The following is a 22209-nucleotide window of genomic DNA, read 5'->3' on the forward strand; positions in this document are numbered from 1 at the left end:
ATGACGCCGTGGACCGGACACACCGTTGGAGAAAGTAATTTATCAGGTAAGCATAAATTCTGTTATTCCAGTGGTTAGTGTATAAATCTATACTCAAATGCTATACAGATGATCTGATACATATCAAAAAAGAGAGAGAGATATAGGGAACAGAAATTCTTAAAATATGTAAACACATAGATAAATCTAGATCACACTTGATTGTTTCTTTTGTCAAAAATTATTTTATAAGTTAAAGAAAACACTATTCCTCAAGATGTGTAAACACAGAGATAAATCTGACTCAAAGTTTCTGTCCTAGTTCATCCTGTCTTTGATATTCCTATATTTTAGTATTTGGCTTTTGGGTCTGAACTCTCATGCAATGCCAGTGATCTAATACATATCAAGTGAGAGAGGGAGAAATAGAGAACACAATTTCCTAAAGATTGCATATAAACACATAGATAAATTTTGCTCAAAATTGCTATTTCCTCTTAAGACTCATTCTGTATTTGGAATTCTTATAATTCTGTATGCAGTGTTTTGGCTCTAAGCCCCAAAAAATGGCCCAATGACTGTATAAATTACCAATAGTTCATAAGTTCATAATCCAAATTAAAGCCTTTTGGGACCCTAGTTTGGAGCTTGAATATCCAAAACACTTCTTGTCTTCCTAGAATTCTATCTCTATCCCCCCCCCATCAGTAGGTGGAAAGATTTTATTGTAGTCCAAGAAAAACTGCTGGAATCTTTATTGTGCATTGTTGCAAAATGTTGTACTAATGGGTACTAGCAACACCTAATTTGATAGATGACAGGTGTTCTCTTATTCTTCATCTAACCTCTGCATACAGAATTATAAGAATTCCAAATACAGAATGAGTCTTAAAAGGAAATAGCAATTTTGAGCAAGATTTATCTATGTGTTTATATGCAATCTTTAGGAAATTGTGTTCTCTATTTCTCCCTCTCTCACTTGATATGTATTAGATCACTGGCATTGCATGAGAGTTCAGACCCAAAAGCCAAATACTAAAATATAGGAATATCAAAGACAGGATGAACTAGGACATAGAAAATTTGAGAGTGAAACAAGTGTTAAGGATTAGTTAATCAATGAATAACCAATAGGAATGGTCTGTTGCTTTTAAAAGTGTAATTTTTATTGTGACAGGTAGCAGCATATGATTACGGCTTTGAGCCGAAACATGTCAGTTGCTACCTGCTGACCAACCCTTGTACATATTTTCCATGTTTGTGCCTTAATAAGGATTTTATTATTAAGGTGAAATAAAGTAAGACTTTTTAATCATACAACCAGCAGCCGGTGCTCCTCCTTGTTTTTACTCCTTTGGCTATAACTGACCCCAGTGAGCATGGTGAGACGTGGTGATAACCAGCAATCCAGATACTACAGCCGGATTGGGTTCCGGCATTCAGAACAGCTGTCTAGGAGTATACTCGTCACTGGATGAGTCAGCAAGTGGAGCTGTGACCGCGCCCCCAACTATGGCCCGAGGAGGGTAAGGAGAGCTGAGAGGAGGGGAGGCAAAAAACGCCAGAGAAACAGACAGGAGTGATTCCAGAGCGGAACCCCATACAAGACTTAGCACCTACCTTAAAGGGACATTAAACACTAAATACATGCTAGATAGAATGATGCATTCAAAGCAAAGATTAGTCCATGAGTAACCTGTAGATGTATTTTTTAAAGTTTCATTAGTTGTTTAAAAAGTGACAAAATAAGTGTAAAGTTTTAGTGTCTATAAAAAACTGGGAGCTGCCATGTTGTAACTTGTGTTACCTTCTCTGCTGTGGCCAATTAGGGTCAGTTATACATAGGTCACTAGAGTGTGCAGCCAATGGTTGTACTGGATTTAACAGTGTTCTGCACTTCCATTTCTAACAGGAACTGAAAAGCTCACAATTTCAGAATGGAATTACATGCAAAGAGGACAAAATAAATAATGAAAGTATATTGCAGAGTTGTTTTATATATACAATTTATCATTTTATATTACCATCTCAAAGTGTTTAATGTCCTTTTAAGACCGGCCAGGAGAGGAGGAGGTGGCGGCAGCGGTAAGATCCTTTAAAAACTTTTTTCAAATCGGCTTGTATTTGTGACAGCAATAAATAAGGAGTTGTTTCCACTGACTTTCCACAGCAATGATTTAAAGGATTATATATATATATATACGCCCATAGCTTCAGTCAATGATAACTTGCTATTGTTTATTGTATTGCATTATCATTTATTTATTTATTTTTTTCTGGGATATTTCCTTATCTTGCCACTTGACACTGGGATAAGAAAACTACTGGCCAGGATCGGTCTGATAGGGAAATATCCCATGATCATTAAAGCTAAAAAATGATTCACCCAGGTGGTAAATTGCCATAGAACAGGCTAACAATGGTATTGAGTTAGTTGTTTGTTCCTGTAAGTGCGCTTCTCTGTGTATGTATTTAGTCTCCCTAAGAAAAAAAGGGGAACCAGACGTGGACTCCTTGCTCAGTGTGCTTAGAGGAATATGGCTGTACCTCACTGATGAGGCCCAATGAAGGCCGAAACGATCACCTTGGGGTTGATGTGTTCCTTGCTCAGAGAGGAATTGCCTGGTATTTCAGCGCAGGACTGACCGTAATAGGCGAGATCAGACTGATATACTACAGGGAAGGTCTACTCTGTGAAAAGCATTACTGGGCTAAAAGAAGATGCACCCAGGCAGTAAATCACCATAGAACAGGCTAACAATGGTATTAAGCTAGTTGTTCGTTCGTGTGAGTGAGCTTCTCTCTGTATGGCTATAAATATAATAGTTTATATTTGTTTAATGAGTGATTTATTCTATTTCCCAGTAATTAAAGTCAGCATAATATCTATTTTACTCACCTAACACATATGAGTTCATGCTGATAACAGGCTCCAATGTCTGTGCTCAGGAAGAAGGTTCCCTTATTGACTCCAGTTACATCATTACCTGATATCTCTCAGTGCTCTGGTCGTGTCTGTAAAAAGTATATTAAATGGTTTAGACAGATAATAATAAATAATGGTTCTGATTAACTGTACGTATGGTATAATTAAAGGCACACATAACAATTCATGTGATACAGATCAGCTGTTTAGGTTATTACATATGTGCTATTGATTCAGCACAAGCATTTAGTACAGTTAGCTCTGTGGGTGTTATAATTACATTGCATGTGATACAGATCAGCTGTTTAGGTTATTACATATGTGCTATTGATTCAGCACAAGCATTTAGTACAGTTAGCTCTATGAGTGTTATAATTACCCCTTAAATATGAATCTTTCCAGAACGTTACGCTATAAGCTCAGGTGTAGACAATCTATTTATGAGTGGGACAAAGCACAACCTTACAAATATATTATAATCATTTCCCCCCATTATTTATATCAAAGAGCAGCACTTACACAAATGTTAAATACGAGTTGTTTATATGTAATTTAAATCTAATACTACAGTACTGATATTGTACTTTCTACAGATCCTCACTGTCAGACATTTTGTATTTACTAAAAATAAAATGTGTAACAAAACCCACACACAAATAGTGATTATAATACAGAGAAATAAGCAGGAATATGACCAAAGTGACAAGAGTCTTTAATGGAGACAGAACCACAAATACAAATAGTCCATATGATGTTCCTCAGAAGTAAGAGAAAGAAACACATCATAGCATAATACTGTGTAATCTTCACTCCCCAGATGGAAGGCAGACCCAGAATACTCACATTAGTTAGAGCTTCAACAGCACAAGGTACTCAGCTCTATTGTGCAGACCCCATGTACTTGTCATGGTCAGTAGTGATTTGTTTTAAATCACAATGCAAGGGGAGAGACAGGTGGTAAAATGTTAATTTGTAATTGTTATCTAGGACAGAGATAAGAAAAGGAAGCCTTTGTGTTTACATAGATTGATAACATAATGAGATATGATCTCTCAGCCAGCTCAGCCCATTTAAAATGATCATAATAAAATGAACAGATACAAACTAACAATACAATGTAATAAAATGTACTATGAATTTCTAAAGAGCAGTAGATTTATTTCTGACATTTTGTTCTGCACCTGTATCATGTGACAGTGATCAGCCAATAACAGACTCATATCTGTATATAATATAAACTCTTGCACATGCTAAGTAGCAGCTGGTGTCACATAACCTGTATCATGTGACTGTGATCAGCCAATAACAGACTCATATCTGTATATAATATAAACTCTTGCACATGCTAAGTAGCAGCTGGTGTCACATAACGTGTGTTTTATAAACATTGTGTACAATTTGTTCTGCACCTGTATCATGTGACAGTGATCAGCCAATAACAGACTCATATCTGTATATAAAATAAACTCTTGCACATGCTAAGTAGCAGCTGGTGTCACATAACGTGTGTTTTATAAACATTGTGTACAATTTGTTCTGCACCTGTATCATGTGACAGTGATCAGCCAATAACAGACTCATATCTGTATATAATATAAACTCTTGCACATGCTAAGTAGCAGCTGGTGTCATATAACGTGTGTTTTATAAACATTGTGTACAATTTGTTCTGCACCTGTATCATGTGACAGTGATCAGCCAATAACAGACTCATATCTGTATATAATATAAAATCTTGCACATGCTTAGTAGCAGCTGGTGTCACATAACGTGTGTTTTATAAACATTGTGTACAATTTGTTCTGCACCTGTATCATGTGACAGTGATCAGCCAATAACAGACTCATATCTGTATATAATATAAACTCTTGCACATGCTAAGTAGCAGCTGGTGTCACATAACGTGTGTTTTATAAACATTGTGTACAATTTGTTCTGCACCTGTATCATGTGACAGTGATCAGCCAATAACAGACTCATATCTGTATATAATATAAACTCTTGCACATGCTAAGTAGCAGCTGGTGTCACATAACGTGTGTTTTATAAACATTGTGTACAATTTGCTCTGCACCTGTATCATGTGACAGTGATCAGCCAATAACAGACTCATATCTGTATATAATATAAACTCTTGCACATGCTAAGTAGCAGCTGGTGTCACATAACCTGTATCATGTGACAGTGATCAGCCAATAACAGACTCATATCTGTATATAATATAAACTCTTGCACATGCTAAGTAGCAGCTGGTGTCACATAACGTGTGTTTTATAAACATTGTGTACAATTTGTTCTGCACCTGTATCATGTGACAGTGATCAGCCAATAACAGAGTCATATCTGTATATAATATATAGCACATGCTAAGTAGCAGCTGGTGTCACATAACGTGTATTTTATAAACATTGTGTACAATTTGTTCTGCACCAGTATCATGTGACAGTGATCAGCCAATAACAGACTCATATCTGTATATAATATAAACTCTTGCACATGCTAAGTAGCAGCTGGTGTCACATAACGTGTGTTTTATAAACATTGTGTACAATTTGTTCTGCACCTTTATCATGTGACAGTGATCAGCCAATAACAGACTCATATCTGTATATAATATAAACTCTTGCACATGCTAAGTAGCAGCTGGTGTCACATAACGTGTGTTTTATAAACATTGTGTACAATTTGTTCTGCACCTGTATCATGTGACAGTGATCAGCCAATAACAGACAAATATCTGTATATAATATAAACTCTTGCACATGCTAAGTAGCAGCTGGTGTCACATAACATGTGTTTTATAAACATTGTGTACAATTTGTTCTGCACCTGCATCATGTGACAGTGATCACCCAATAAGACTCATATCTGTATATAATATAAACTCTTGCCCATGCTAAGTAGCAGCTGGTGTCACATTACCTGTATCATGTGACAGTGATCAGCCAATAACAGACTCATATCTGTATATAATATAAACTCTTGCACATGCTAAGTAGCAGCTGGTGTCACATAACGTGTGTTTTATAAACATTGTGTACAATTTGTTCTGCACCTGTATAATGTGACAGTGATCAGCCAATAACAGACTCATATCTGTATATAATATAAACTCTTGCACATGCTAAGTAGCAGCTGGTGTCACATAACGTGTGTTTTATAAACATTGTGTACAATTTGTTCTGCACCTGTATCATGTGACAGTGATCAGCCAATAACAGACTCATATCTGTATATAATATAAACTCTTGCACATGCTAAGTAGCAGCTGGTGTCACATAACGTGCGTTTTATAAACATTGTGTACAATTTGTTCTGCACCTGTATCATGTGACAGTGATAAGCCAATAACAGACTCATATCTGTATATAATATAAACTCTTGCACATGACAAGTAGAAGCTGGTGCCACATAACGTGTGTTTTAAAAACATTGTGTAAAATTCAATAATGGAAATATATTTGAAACAATTTTTTTATATTAAAAATAAACCTAAAGGGGAAATCTCCCATACATTTTATTCTCTTTTATACACTGTTATAAAAATTCATTAGAAACACATTACAAGGAACAGCAAAGTCACAATTAATGTAATTACCTTTCTATTTACTTCAATTATTGAGTCCGATTTGTTCCATTGGAGACTTTTGTGACAAAGCAAACAATGCACTATAGTGCGCTCGCTGCTGATTAGTGGCTGCACATACAAACTTCTTGTCATTGGCTCACCTGATATGTTCAGCTAGCACAAAAGAAAAAAGAAGTCTGGCACTGTGAAAAATAATATAATAGGAAAAAGGGATATAATATTCCCTGGTGCTAACCCTTATTAATATATAAAATTCTATCTATTCCTTAGATAATATTGTGATACGCTGAGTGGATTATGCTTTTTATGAAGCACATTACAATTCAATACGGTAGTATCTATATTGGTGTGGAAATGTAAATCACTGAATTCATATTCTCATGAGTATAGTGTTGCTTTTTAATATGTGCTACGATATCACATCTATGTAGTGATGACTTATAATTTTCATCATATTTGGGCATTCGCTATATTTTTGAGATTTAGGATATAATGTGCTACGATCTATATAAATAGGATATTCAAACTACACACATTTTTATCATCGTGTTGTATTTAGCTGGAAATGAATGCTCTATGTAATCCATGTTAGCGCTATTTACATTTATTTAATAATGAGCCATAATTATGATCCATGACACAGAACCGTGTGGCATGCTATGTGTATATACTATATGCACAACGTTAATGCTAACACCCTGGTCCTTACACATAATGGCACTAGGAATTTAAATCTCTGTGTGCACATAGTATTGCACTACTTACAGTGACCTTATTTACAGCTATCGTAACATCAATCCCGCATACGGACCATAGGAAATAGAAGGTCATTAGGGATTGGCTGAAAAGGTTTCATCAGTGACCAATCAAATAATGACTCTCAATCCATGACATGCGCATAGTATACAGCGCAGGATTGGCTTAGAGGTGGGCGTGCGCTTCATGCACGCTGCGATTGGACAACTGAAACAGGAAATACATATATAAGGCACCAATAATGAGACACTAGTCTTGTCAATCCGAAGTTAGCACATTGAGAAAGGCCGCCACTCGGCCGAAACGCGTTTGTGCGGAGCACATTTGTATGCTTAGTCAAGCATAGTGTTTTTAATATTTTTTCTATTTTTTGGACACTCACGATACCTATTACGGCTGCAAGGGACATGTCACTCAGTACATAAACCATCCCTGTCACCTGAAGCCAGCATATCCTGTTACTGGCCAGGAATACAGGGGGGTGGTTGAGTCTGTGTGGCATTGTCTGGGTATATTGCAGCATCTGTGTTGTTTGTGTGAGTGTCCAGTGCGAGTGTGGAGCTATTTAGGGATATGTGAGAGTATTCTATCTTATCACACTCTCTTTTAGTGGTATAATAAATTTCAATAAGTTTTAACTTAATTTACATCCATGCAATAGTTGAATGTTTCAACTTAGTTACCGTAAAATATAGGAATGAGTGCTTATTAACCCCTTCTTGTCCTGTTCTCGCCCCCTCCCCCATTTGATTATATGTTCAGCTAGCACCCAGTAGTTCATTGCTGCTGCTTCAATAAATGATATTAAAAGAATGAAGCAAATTTTATAATAGAAGTAAATTGAAAAGTTTAAATGTTCTAACTAAACAATGAAAAACATTTTGGGTTTCGTTTCCTTTTAAGGGAAAACAAATGTACAGGACACTGTCCCTTTAAGTCTGTGATCATGTGACATAAACAGCAGCAGCTGAAGGTGCAGAATACACTTACTAAGGTCTTTACTAACAACAAGAATCAGTCACAGATCAGTGGGATAAACGTTCTGATGATAAACAGGTGCAGCTAATAGAAATAATCAGTCACAGATCAGTGGGATAAACGTTCTGATGATAAACAGGTGCAGCTAATAGAAATAATCAGTCACAGATCAGTGGGATAAACGTTCTGATGATAAACAGGTGCAGCTAATAGAAATAAGAAATGTATTATAAAATAACCTCATTAGAAATAAAATAATATGCAGATCACAAGATATTTATCATTAGATCAGTAAATGTGATGAGACTGATACAACAGGGCCATAAGCTGAGTGATATTTATTACTGGAGCAAATAGCAGCTTCAGAATAATTGTAAACCCGCACTATTAGACCCTACTGCACTCTTCCTAAAATAGCGCAGTCTCACAGCTGGCAGCGAAACCGCACCATTAAAAAAACACCCCCACAGAAAGATCAGCAGCGTCATTAAGAGATTAAATGAAAAATGGTTAATCTAGGCTCTACAGTTAATTATAAACCTATAGGGAAATACAGGATTCTGGTTGGCTAATACTTATAAATCTGTTGCTCATTGGATAACAGCAACAACCCCCACAAATGTATTATTGGACAGACCCCTCAAGCTTTAAAATATGGTTTGGTTGTGCTAAAAACATTCATTTTACAAAATGCTATAAATTATTATGTATCAAATTATCCTTTTTAAATTAAAGAACTAAACCATAAATTAATACATGATTAAAAATGATAGAAAACAAATTAAATAAGTACAGTGACATTTTATATAAACTCAGTTTCTTATATGAAGTGAAATATTTTATCTTTATCATAATAAAATACAGAACAATATTTTCTCATCATTATATAAAACACAACAGTGTGAGGCTGTTAATAAAGATTTATGTCAGGGTTTGCATATTACCGTTTAGCAGAACTCTGTAAGTATGAAGTCTCTCTGGTTCCTCCTGTGATATCACTGAGTGTTACACAGATATTTATACTAATGTGGGAGTGTCACCTTCCTCTGTGTGACTCACATGAGTACAACTTGTCAGTTGGGAGACAATGAGAGGGTCACACCTGGACTTTTGTTCTCATATAGATGTCTATTGTCCCCTCTGGTGTCACATGAATACAGAGTCCCTGCCTCCCCCTCAGGGTGTGATTATCATATGGATAAGATTGTGCACTATTGGCGCCCTCTTCTTTTCTACTTCTCTACATATAATATATACTTATATACATGTACACAAACCATATTGCTCTGTCATTTTTATATGTAACATTTATTCCCATACATAAACATATACTATATACTTATATACATGTACACAAACCATATTGCTGTGTCATTTTTATATGTAACATTTATTCCCATACATAAACATATACTATATACTTATATACATGTACACAAACCATATTGCTGTGTCATTTTTACATGTAACATTTATTCCCATACATATACATATAATATATACTTATATACATGTACACAAACCATATTGCTCTGACATTTTTATATGTAACATTTATTCCCATACATATACATATAATATATACTTATATACATGTACACAAACCAAATTGCTCTGTCATTTTTATATGTAACATTTATTCCCATACATATACATATAATATATACTTATATACATGTACACAAACCATATTGCTCTGTCATTTTTATATGTAACATTTATTCCCATACATATACATATACTATATACTTATATACATGTACACAAACCATATTGCTCTGACATTTTTATATGTAACATTTATTCCCATACATATACATATAATATATACTTATATACATGTACACAAACCATATTGCTCTGACATTTTTATATATAACATTTATTCCCATACATATACATATACTATATACTTATATACATGTACACAAACCATATTGCTGTGACATTTTATATGTAACATTTATTCCCATACATAAACATATAATATATACTTATATACATATACACAAACCATATTGCTGTGACATTTTTATATGTAACATTTATTCCCATACATATACTATATACTTATATACATGTACACAAACCATATTGCTGTGACATTTTTATATGTAACATTTATTCCCATACATATACTATATACTTATATACATGTACACAAACCATATTGCTCTGACATTTTTATATGTAACATTTATTCCCATACATATACTATATACTTATATACATGTACACAAACCATATTGCTGTGACATTTTTATATGTAACATTTATTCCCATACATATACATATACTATATACTTATATACATGTACACAAACCATATTGCTGTGACATTTTATATGTAACATTTATTCCCATACATAAACATATAATATATACTTATATACATATACACAAACCATATTGCTGTGACATTTTTATATGTAACATTTATTCCCATACATATACATATAATATATACTTATATACATGTACACAAACCATATTGCTCTGTCATTTTTATATGTAACATTTATTCCCATACATATACATATAATATATACTTATATACATATACACAAACCATATTGCTGTGACATTTTATATGTAACATTTATTCCCATACATATAATATAATATATACTTTTATACATGTACACAAACCATATTGCTCTGACATTTTTATATGTAACATTTATTCCCATACATATACATATAATATATACTTATATACATGTACACAAACCATATTGCTGTGTCATTTTTATATGTAACATTTATTCCCATACATATAATATATACTTATATACATGTACACAAACCATATTGCTGTGACATTTTTATATGTAACATTTATTTACATACATATACATATACTATATACTTATATACATGTACACAAACCATAATGCTCTGACATTTTTATATGTAACATTTATTTACATACATATACATATACTATATACTTATATACATGTACACAAACCATATTGCTGTGACATTTTTATATGTAACATTTATTTACATACATATACATATACTATATACTTATATACATGTACACAAACCATATTGCTCTGTCATTTTTATATATAACATTTATTCCCATACATATACATATAATATATACTATATACATGTACACAAACCATATTGCTGTGACATTTTTATATATAACATTTATTCCCATACATATACATATAATATATACTATATACATGTACACAAACCATATTGCTGTGACATTTTTATATATAACATTTATTCCCATACATATACATATAATATATACTATATACATGTACACAAACCATATTGCTGTGACATTTTTATATATAACATTTATTCCCATACATATACATATAATATATACTTATATACATGTACACACACCATATTGCTCTGTCATTTTTATATGTAACATTTATTCCCATACATATACATATACTATATACTTATATACATATACACAAACCATATTGCTCTGTCATTTTATATGTAACATTTATTTCCATACATATACATATAATATATACTTATATACATGTACACAAACCATATTGCCGTGTCATTTTTATATGTAACATTTATTCCCATACATATACATATAATATATACTTATATACATGTACACAAACCATATTGCTCTGTCATTTTTTTATGTAACATTTATTCCCATACATATACATATAATATATACTTACATACATGTACACAAACCATATTGCTCTGATATATGTAACATTTATTCCCATACATATACATATAATATATACTTATATACATGTACACAAACCATATTGCTGTTATTTTATATGTAACATTTATTCCCATACATATACATATAATATATACTTATATACATGTACACAAACCATATTGCTCTGATATATGTAACATTTATTCCCATAGATATACATATAATATATACATGTACACAAACCATATTGCTATGACATTTTATATATAACATTTATTCCCATACATATGCATATAATATATACTTATATACATGTACACAAACCATATTGCTGTGACATTTTTATATGTAACATTTATTCCCATACATATACATATAATATATACTTACATACATGTACACAAACCATATTGCTCTGATATATGTAACATTTATTCCCATACATATACATATAATATATACTTATATACATGTACACAAACCATATTGCTGTTATTTTATATGTAACATTTATTCCCATACATATACATATAATATATACTTATATACATGTACACAAACCATATTGCTCTGATATATGTAACATTTATTCCCATAGATATACATATAATATATACATGTACACAAACCATATTGCTATGACATTTTATATATAACATTTATTCCCATACATATGCATATAATATATACTTATATACATGTACACAAACCATATTGCTGTGACATTTTTATATGTAACATTTATTCCCATACATATACATATAATATATACTATATACATGTACACAAACCATATTGCTGTGACATTTTTATATATAACATTTATTCCCATACATATACATATAATATATACTTATATACATGTACACAAACCATATTGCTGTGTTATTTTTATATGTAACATTTATTCCCATACATATACATATACTATATACTTATATACATGTACACAAACCATATTGCTCTGACATTTTTATATATAACATTTATTCCCATACATATACATATAATATATACTTATATACATGTACACAAACCATATTGCTGTGTCATTTTTATATATAACATTTATTCCCATACATATACATATACTATATACTTATATACATGTACACAAACCATATTGCTGTGACATTTCTATATATAACATTTATTCCCATACATATACATATAATATATACTTATATACATGTACACAAACCATATTGCTGTGACATTTTTATATGTAACATTTATTCCCATACATATACATATAATATATACTTATATACATGTACACAAACCATATTGCTGTGACATTTTTATATGTAACATTTATTCCCATACATATACATATAATATATACTTATATACATGTACACAAACCATATTGCTGTGTCATTTTATATATAACATTTATTCCCATACATATACATATAATATATACTTATATACATGTACACAAACCATATTGCTCTGTCATTTTTATATATAACATTTATTTCCATACATATACATATACTATATACTTATATACATGCACACAAACCATATTGCTGTGACATTTTTATATGTAACATTTATTCCCATTCATATACATATAATATATACTTATATACATGTACACAAACCGTATTGCTGTGTCATTTTTATATGTAACATTTATTCCCATACATATACATATAATATATACTTATATACATGTACACAAACCGTATTGCTGTGTCATTTTTATATATAACATTTATTCCCATACATATACATATAATATATACATGTACACAAACCATATTGCTGTGACATTTTTATATGTAACATTTATTCCCATACATATACATATACTATATACTTATATACATGTACACAAACCATATTGCTGTGACATTTTTATATGTAACATTTATTCCCATACATATACATATACTATATACTTATATACATGTACACAAACCATATTGCTGTCATTTTTATATGTAACATTTATTCCCATACATATACATATACTATATACTTATATAAATGTACACAAACCATATTGCTGTGACATTTTTATATATAACATTTATTCCCATACATATACATATAATATATACTTATATACATGTACACAAACCATATTGCTCTGTCATTTTTATATGTAACATTTATTCCCATACATATACATATAATATATACTTATATACATGTACACAAACCATATTGCTCTGTCATTTTATATGTAACATTTATTCACATACATATACTTATAATATATACTGCTCTTGGGTGGACACTAAGCGCCTAATGCTAAAGGGACCCTTGGCTCTAATAAATTGACCCCTAGCGGTCAGGGAAGTGGATAATCAAAGAGAAAATTATTAAAGCGCCAAAAGGACAAAGGCTGGGTCTAAGTGAAAATATATCATTTATTACAATAAATATAGAAAACAATTAAAATATGTCTGGAGTACATAAAAATATATAAATTATATATATATCCTGGATCCAAGATTTAACAATAAGTAAAACAATAAATAAAAGCAATAAGTAAAAACAGATGTATCAAAAACTTGATTTGATCAGTACTTCGAATGGTTTGGAAATCTGATTTGTTGTGAGCAATGGTACAAGCTGTGTATCTAATGAGTGGCTGTCTAACTATGTCGACAGTGCTAAGGAGGGTAGATTGAATGTTGTTTGATAGAGTGTGAGTGCTCTTGTAACAAATTGGTGTGAAAAAAATAATAATAAATTGGGGTGAAAAAAGTTGAAAAAATGGTGCTAACAAAGGTTAACAAAGAATAGTGTAAACCAACAATGTAAACACAACCAGCAATCCTTAGATTGTGTAGTGTAAGTGTGCAATTTGGTGATTCAAGTGTTAGAACATAATGGCAAACCCCAAAAAAGCCATATAAAAATATAATTTATATAAAATACAAAAAATCCAAAAATCCAAAATGGTCCTGAGAAAAGTGAACAGTCAAACAACAATGGAGAATGTCAGATTAGAAAAATTAAAATTAAAAAATGAAAAAATGAAAAAATGAAGAAATGTACTTGTATGTCCCAAATAGATGTGGTGGTATTCCTCCCAGTGTTTTTTTCAAGTGTGAGATGTAGATAGGACTCCTAAGTGATGACCCAATCGGTCAGTTCAGTGTTCTGCCATATTGATCCTTTCTGTCAAAGACACAAGAACAATAATAGTGCAGACGTTTTACAAAATAGCTCCCTATCAGAGTATCATTTTGGATTTTTGGATTTTTTGTATTTTATATAAATTATATTTTTATATGGCTTTTTTGGAGTTTGCCATTATGTTCTAACACTTGAATCACCAAATTGCACACTTACACTACACAATCTAAGGATTGCTGGTTGCGTTTACATCGTTGGTTTACACTATTCTTTGTTAACCTTTGTTAGCACCATTTTTTCAACTTTTTTCACCCCAATTTATTATTATTTTTTTCACACCAATTTGTTACAAGAGCACTCACACTCTATCAAACAACATTCAATCTACCCTCCTTAGCACTGTCGACATAGTTAGACAGCCACTCATTAGATACACAGCTTGCACCATTGCTCACAACAAATCAGATTTCCAAACCATTCGAAGTACTGATCAAATCAAGTTTTTGATACATCTGTTTTTACTTATTGCTTTTATTTATTGTTTTACTTATTGTTAAATCTTGGATCCAGGATATATATATAATTTATATATTTTTATGTACTCCAGACATATTTTAATTGTTTTCTATATTTATTGTAATAAATGATATATTTTCACTTAGACCCAGCCTTTGTCCTTTTGGCGCTTTAATAATTTTCTCTTTGATTATCCACATATAATATATACTTATATACATGTACACAAACCATATTGTTCTGACATTTTTATATGTAACATTTATTCCCATACATATACATATAATATATACTTATATACATGTACACAAACCATATTGCTCTGTCATTTTTATATGTAACATTTATTCCCATACATATACATATAATATATACTAATATACATGTACACAAACCATATTGCTGTGACATTTCTATATATAACATTTATTCCCATACATATACATATAATATATACTTATATACATGTACACAAACCATATTGCTGTGACATTTTTATATGTAACATTTATTCCCATACATATACATATAATATATACTTATATACATGTACACAAACCATATTGCTCTGTCATTTTTATATATAACATTTATTCCCATACATACATATACTATATACTTATATACATGTACACAAACCATATTGCTGTGACATTTTTATATGTAACATTTATTCCCGTACATATAATATATACTTATATACATGTACACAAACCATATTGCTCTGTCATTTTATATGTAACATTTATTCCCATACATATACATATAATATATACTTATATACATGTACACAAACCATATTGCTGTGACATTTTTATATATAACATTTATTTCCATACATATACATATAATATATACTTATATACATGTACACAAACCATATTGCTGTGACATTATTATATGTAACATTTATTCCCATACATATACATATAATATATACTTATATACATGTACACAAACCATATTGCTGTGACATTTTTATATGTAACATTTATTTCCATACATATACATATAATATATACTTATATACATGTACACAAACCATATTGCTGTGACATTTTTATATGTAACATTTATTCCCATACATATACATATAATATATACTTATATACATGTACACAAACCATATTGCTGTGTCATTTTTATATATAACATTTATTTCCATACATATACATATACTATATACTTATATACATGTACACAAACCATATTGCTGTGACATTTTTATATATAACATTTATTCCCATACATATACATATAATATATACTTATATACATGTACACAAACCATATTGCTGTGACATTTTTATATGTAACATTTATTCCCATACATATACATATACTATATACTTATATACATGTACACAAACCATATTGCTCTGTCATTTTTATATGTAACATTTATTCCCATACATATACATATAATATATACTTATATACATGTACACAACCATATTGCTGTGTCATTTTTATATGTAACATTTATTTCCATACATATACATATAATATATACTTATATACATGTACACAAACCATATTGTTCTGACATTTTTATATGTAACATTTATTTCCATACATATACATATAATATATACTTATATACATGTACACAAACCATATTGCTGTGTTATTGCATATGTAACATTTATTCCCATACATATACATATAATATATACTTATATACATGTACACAAACCATATTGCTGTGTCATTTTTATATGTAACATTTATTCCCATACATATACATATACTATATACTTATATACATGTACACAAACCATATTGCTGTGTTATTGCATATGTAACATTTATTCCCATACATATACATATAATATATACTTATATACATGTACACAAACCATATTGCTGTGACATTTTTATATGTAACATGTATTCCCATACATATACTATATACTTATATACATGTACACAAACCATATTGCTCTGTCATTTTTATATGTAACATTTATTCCCATACATATACTATATACTATATACTAATATACATGTACACAAACCATATTGCTCTGACATTTTTATATGTAACATTTATTCCCATACATATACATATAATATATACTTATATACATGTACACAAACCATATTGCTCTGACATTTTTATATGTAACATTTATTCCCATACATATAATATATACTATATACATGTACACAAACCATATTGCTGTGTCATTTTTATATGTAACATTTATTCCCATACATATACATATACTATATACTTATATACATGTACACAAACCATATTGCTGCGTCATTTTTATATGTAACATATATTCCCATACATATACTATATACTTATATACATGTACACAAACCATATTGCTCTGTCATTTTTATATGTAACATTTAATTCCCATACATATACTATATACTTATATACATGTACACAAACCATATTGCTGACATTTTTATATGTAACATTTATTCCCATACATATACATATAATATATACTATATACATGTACACAAACCATATTGCTGTGTCATTTTTATATATAACATTTATTCCCATACATATACATATAATATATACTTATATACATGTACACAAACCATATTGCTCTGTCATTTTTATATATAACATTTATTCCCATACATATACATATAATATATACTTATATACATGTACACAAACCATATTGCTCTGACATTTTTATATGTAACATTTATTCCAATACATATACATATAATATATACTTATATACTTGTACACAAACCATATTGCTCTGTCATTTTATATGTAACATTTAATTCCATACATATACATATAATATATACTTATATACATGTACACAAACCATATTGCTGTGACATTTTTATATGTAACATTTATTCCCATACATATACATATAATATATACTTATATACATGTACACAAACCATATTGCTCTGTCATTTTTATATGTAACATTTATTCCCATACATATACTATATACTTATATACATGTACACAAACCATATTGCTCTGACATTTTTATATGTAACATTTATTCCCATACATATACATATAATATATACTTATATACATGTACACAAACCATATTGCTCTGACATTTTTATATGTAACATTTATTCCCATACATATACATATAATATATACTTATATACATGTACACAAACCATATTGCTCTGTCATTTTTATATGTAACATTTATTCCCATACATATACATATAATATATACTTATATACATGTACACAAACCATATTGCTCTGACATTTTTATATGTAACATTTATTCCCATACATATACATATAATATATACTTATATACATGTACACAAACCATATTGCTCTGTCATTTTTATATGTAACATTTATTCCCATACATATACATATAATATATACTTATATACATGTACACAAACCATATTGCTGTGACATTTTTATATGTAACATTTATTCCCATACATATACATATAATATATACTTATATACATGTACACAAACCATATTGCTCTGACATTTTTATATGTAACATTTAATTCCATACATATACTATATACTTATATACATGTACACAAACCATATTGCTCTGTCATTTTTATATGTAACATTTATTCCCATACATATACATATAATATATACTTATATACATGTACACAAACCATATTGCTCTGTCATTTTTATATGTAACATTTATTCCCATACATATACATATAATATATACTTATATACATGTACACAAACCATATTGCTCTGTCATTTTTATATGTAACATTTATTCCCATACATATACTATATACATGTACACAAACCATATTGCTCTGTCATTTTTATATGTAACATTTATTTCCCATACATATACATATAATATATACTTATATACATGTACACAAACCATATTGCTCTGACATTTTTATATGTAACATTTATTCCCATACATATACATATAATATATACTTATATACATGTACACAAACCATATTGCTCTGTCATTTTTATATGTAACATTTATTCCCATACATATACATATAATATATACTTATATACATGTACACAAACCATATTGCTCTGTCATTTTTATATGTAACATTTATTCCCATACACATACATATAATATATACTTATATACATGTACACAAACCATATTGCTCTGTCATTTTTATATGTAACATTTATTCCCATACATATACATATACTATATACATGTACACAAACCATATTGCTCTGTCATTTTTATATGTAACATTTATTCCCATACATATACATATACATATACTATATACTTATATACATGTACACAAACCATATTGCTCTGACATTTTTATATGTAACATTTATTCCCATACATATACATATAATATATACTTATATACATGCACACAAACCATATTGCTGTGACATTTTTATATATAACATTTATTCCCATACATATACATATAATATATACTTATATACATGTACACAAACCATATTGCTCTGTCATTTTTATATATAACATTTATTCCCATACATATACATATAATATATACTTATATACATGTACACAAACCATATTGCTCTGACATTTTTATATGTAACATTTATTCCCATACATATACATATAATATATACTTATATACTTGTACACAAACCATATTGCTCTGTCATTTTATATGTAACATTTAATTCCATACATATACATATAATATATACTTATATACATGTACACAAACCATATTGCTGTGACATTTTTATATGTAACATTTATTCCCATACATATACATATAATATATACTTATATATATGTACACAAACCATATTGCTCTGTCATTTTTATATGTAACATTTATTCCCATACATATACTATATACTTATATACATGTACACAAACCATATTGCTCTGACATTTTTATATGTAACATTTATTCCCATACATATACATATAATATATACTTATATACATGTACACAAACCATATTGCTCTGACATTTTTATATGTAACATTTATTCCCATACATATACATATAATATATACTTATATACATGTACACAAACCATATTGCTCTGTCATTTTTATATGTAACATTTATTCCCATACATATACATATAATATATACTTATATACATGTACACAAACCATATTGCTCTGACATTTTTATATGTAACATTTATTCCCATACATATACATATAATATATACTTATATACATGTACACAAACCATATTGCTCTGTCATTTTTATATGTAACATTTATTCCCATACATATACATATAATATATACTTATATACATGTACACAAACCATATTGCTGTGACATTTTTATATGTAACATTTATTCCCATACATATACATATAATATATACTTATATACATGTACACAAACCATATTGCTCTGACATTTTTATATGCAACATTTAATTCCATACATATACTATATACTTATATACATGTACACAAACCATATTGCTCTGTCATTTTTATATGTAACATTTATTCCCATACATATACATATAATATATACTTATATACATGTACACAAACCATATTGCTCTGTCATTTTTATATGTAACATTTATTCCCATACATATACATATAAAATATACTTATATACATGTACACAAACCATATTGCTCTGTCATTTTTATATGTAACATTTATTCCCATACATATACTATATACATGTACACAAACCATATTGCTCTGTCATTTTTATATGTAACATTTATTTCCCATAAATATACATATAATATATACTTATATACATGTACACAAACCATATTGCTCTGTCATTTTTATATGTAACATTTATTCCCATACACATACATATAATATATACTTATATACATGTACACACACCATATTGCTCTGTCATTTTTATATGTAACATTTATTCCCATACATATACATATACTATATACATGTACACAAACCATATTGCTCTGTCATTTTTATATGTAACATTTATTCCCATACATATACATATACTATATACTTATATACATGTACACAAACCATATTGCTCTGACATTTTTATATGTAACATTTATTCCCATACATATACATATAATATATACTTATATACATGCACACAAACCATATTGCTGTGACATTTTTATATATAACATTTATTCCCATACATATACATATAATATATACTTATATACATGTACACAAACCATATTGCTGTGACATTTTTATATGTAACATTTATTCCCATACATATACATATAATATATACTTATATATATGTACACAAACCATATTGCTCTGTCATTTTTATATGTAACATTTATTCCCATACATATACTATATACTTATATACATGTACACAAACCATATTGCTCTGTTATTTTTATATGTAACATTTATTCCCATACATATACATATAATATATACTTGTATACATGTACACAAACCATATTGCTGTGACATTTTATATGTAACATTTATTCCCATACATATACATATAATATATACTATATACATGTACACAAACCATATTGCTCTGTCATTTTTATATGTAACATTTATTCCCATACATATACATATAATATATACTTATATACATGTACACAAACCATATTGCTCTGTCATTTTTATATGTAACATTTATTCCCATACATATACATATAATATATACGCATATACATGTACACAAACCATATTGCTGTGTTATTTTTATATATAACATTTATTCCCATACATATAATATATACTATATACATGTACACAAACCATAT

General features: G+C 29.3%; 1 protein-coding gene across 1 annotated transcript in view; it reads right to left on the reverse strand.

Annotated features, from left to right (window-relative positions):
• The window catches only part of LOC128659732 (gastrula zinc finger protein XlCGF26.1-like), a 96759-nt gene that overhangs the window by 19024 nt on the left and 55526 nt on the right, over positions 1–22209 (reverse strand). The window contains exon 2 of the mRNA XM_053713312.1: positions 2879–2994. Within this exon, the coding sequence (XP_053569287.1) occupies positions 2879–2897 (19 nt within the window). The 5' untranslated portion in view covers positions 2898–2994. The remainder of the gene's footprint in view (positions 1–2878; positions 2995–22209) is intronic.

The sequence above is a fragment of the Bombina bombina genome, chromosome 5, assembly GCF_027579735.1.
Source record: "Bombina bombina isolate aBomBom1 chromosome 5, aBomBom1.pri, whole genome shotgun sequence".
Taxonomy (NCBI): domain Eukaryota; kingdom Metazoa; phylum Chordata; class Amphibia; order Anura; family Bombinatoridae; genus Bombina; species Bombina bombina.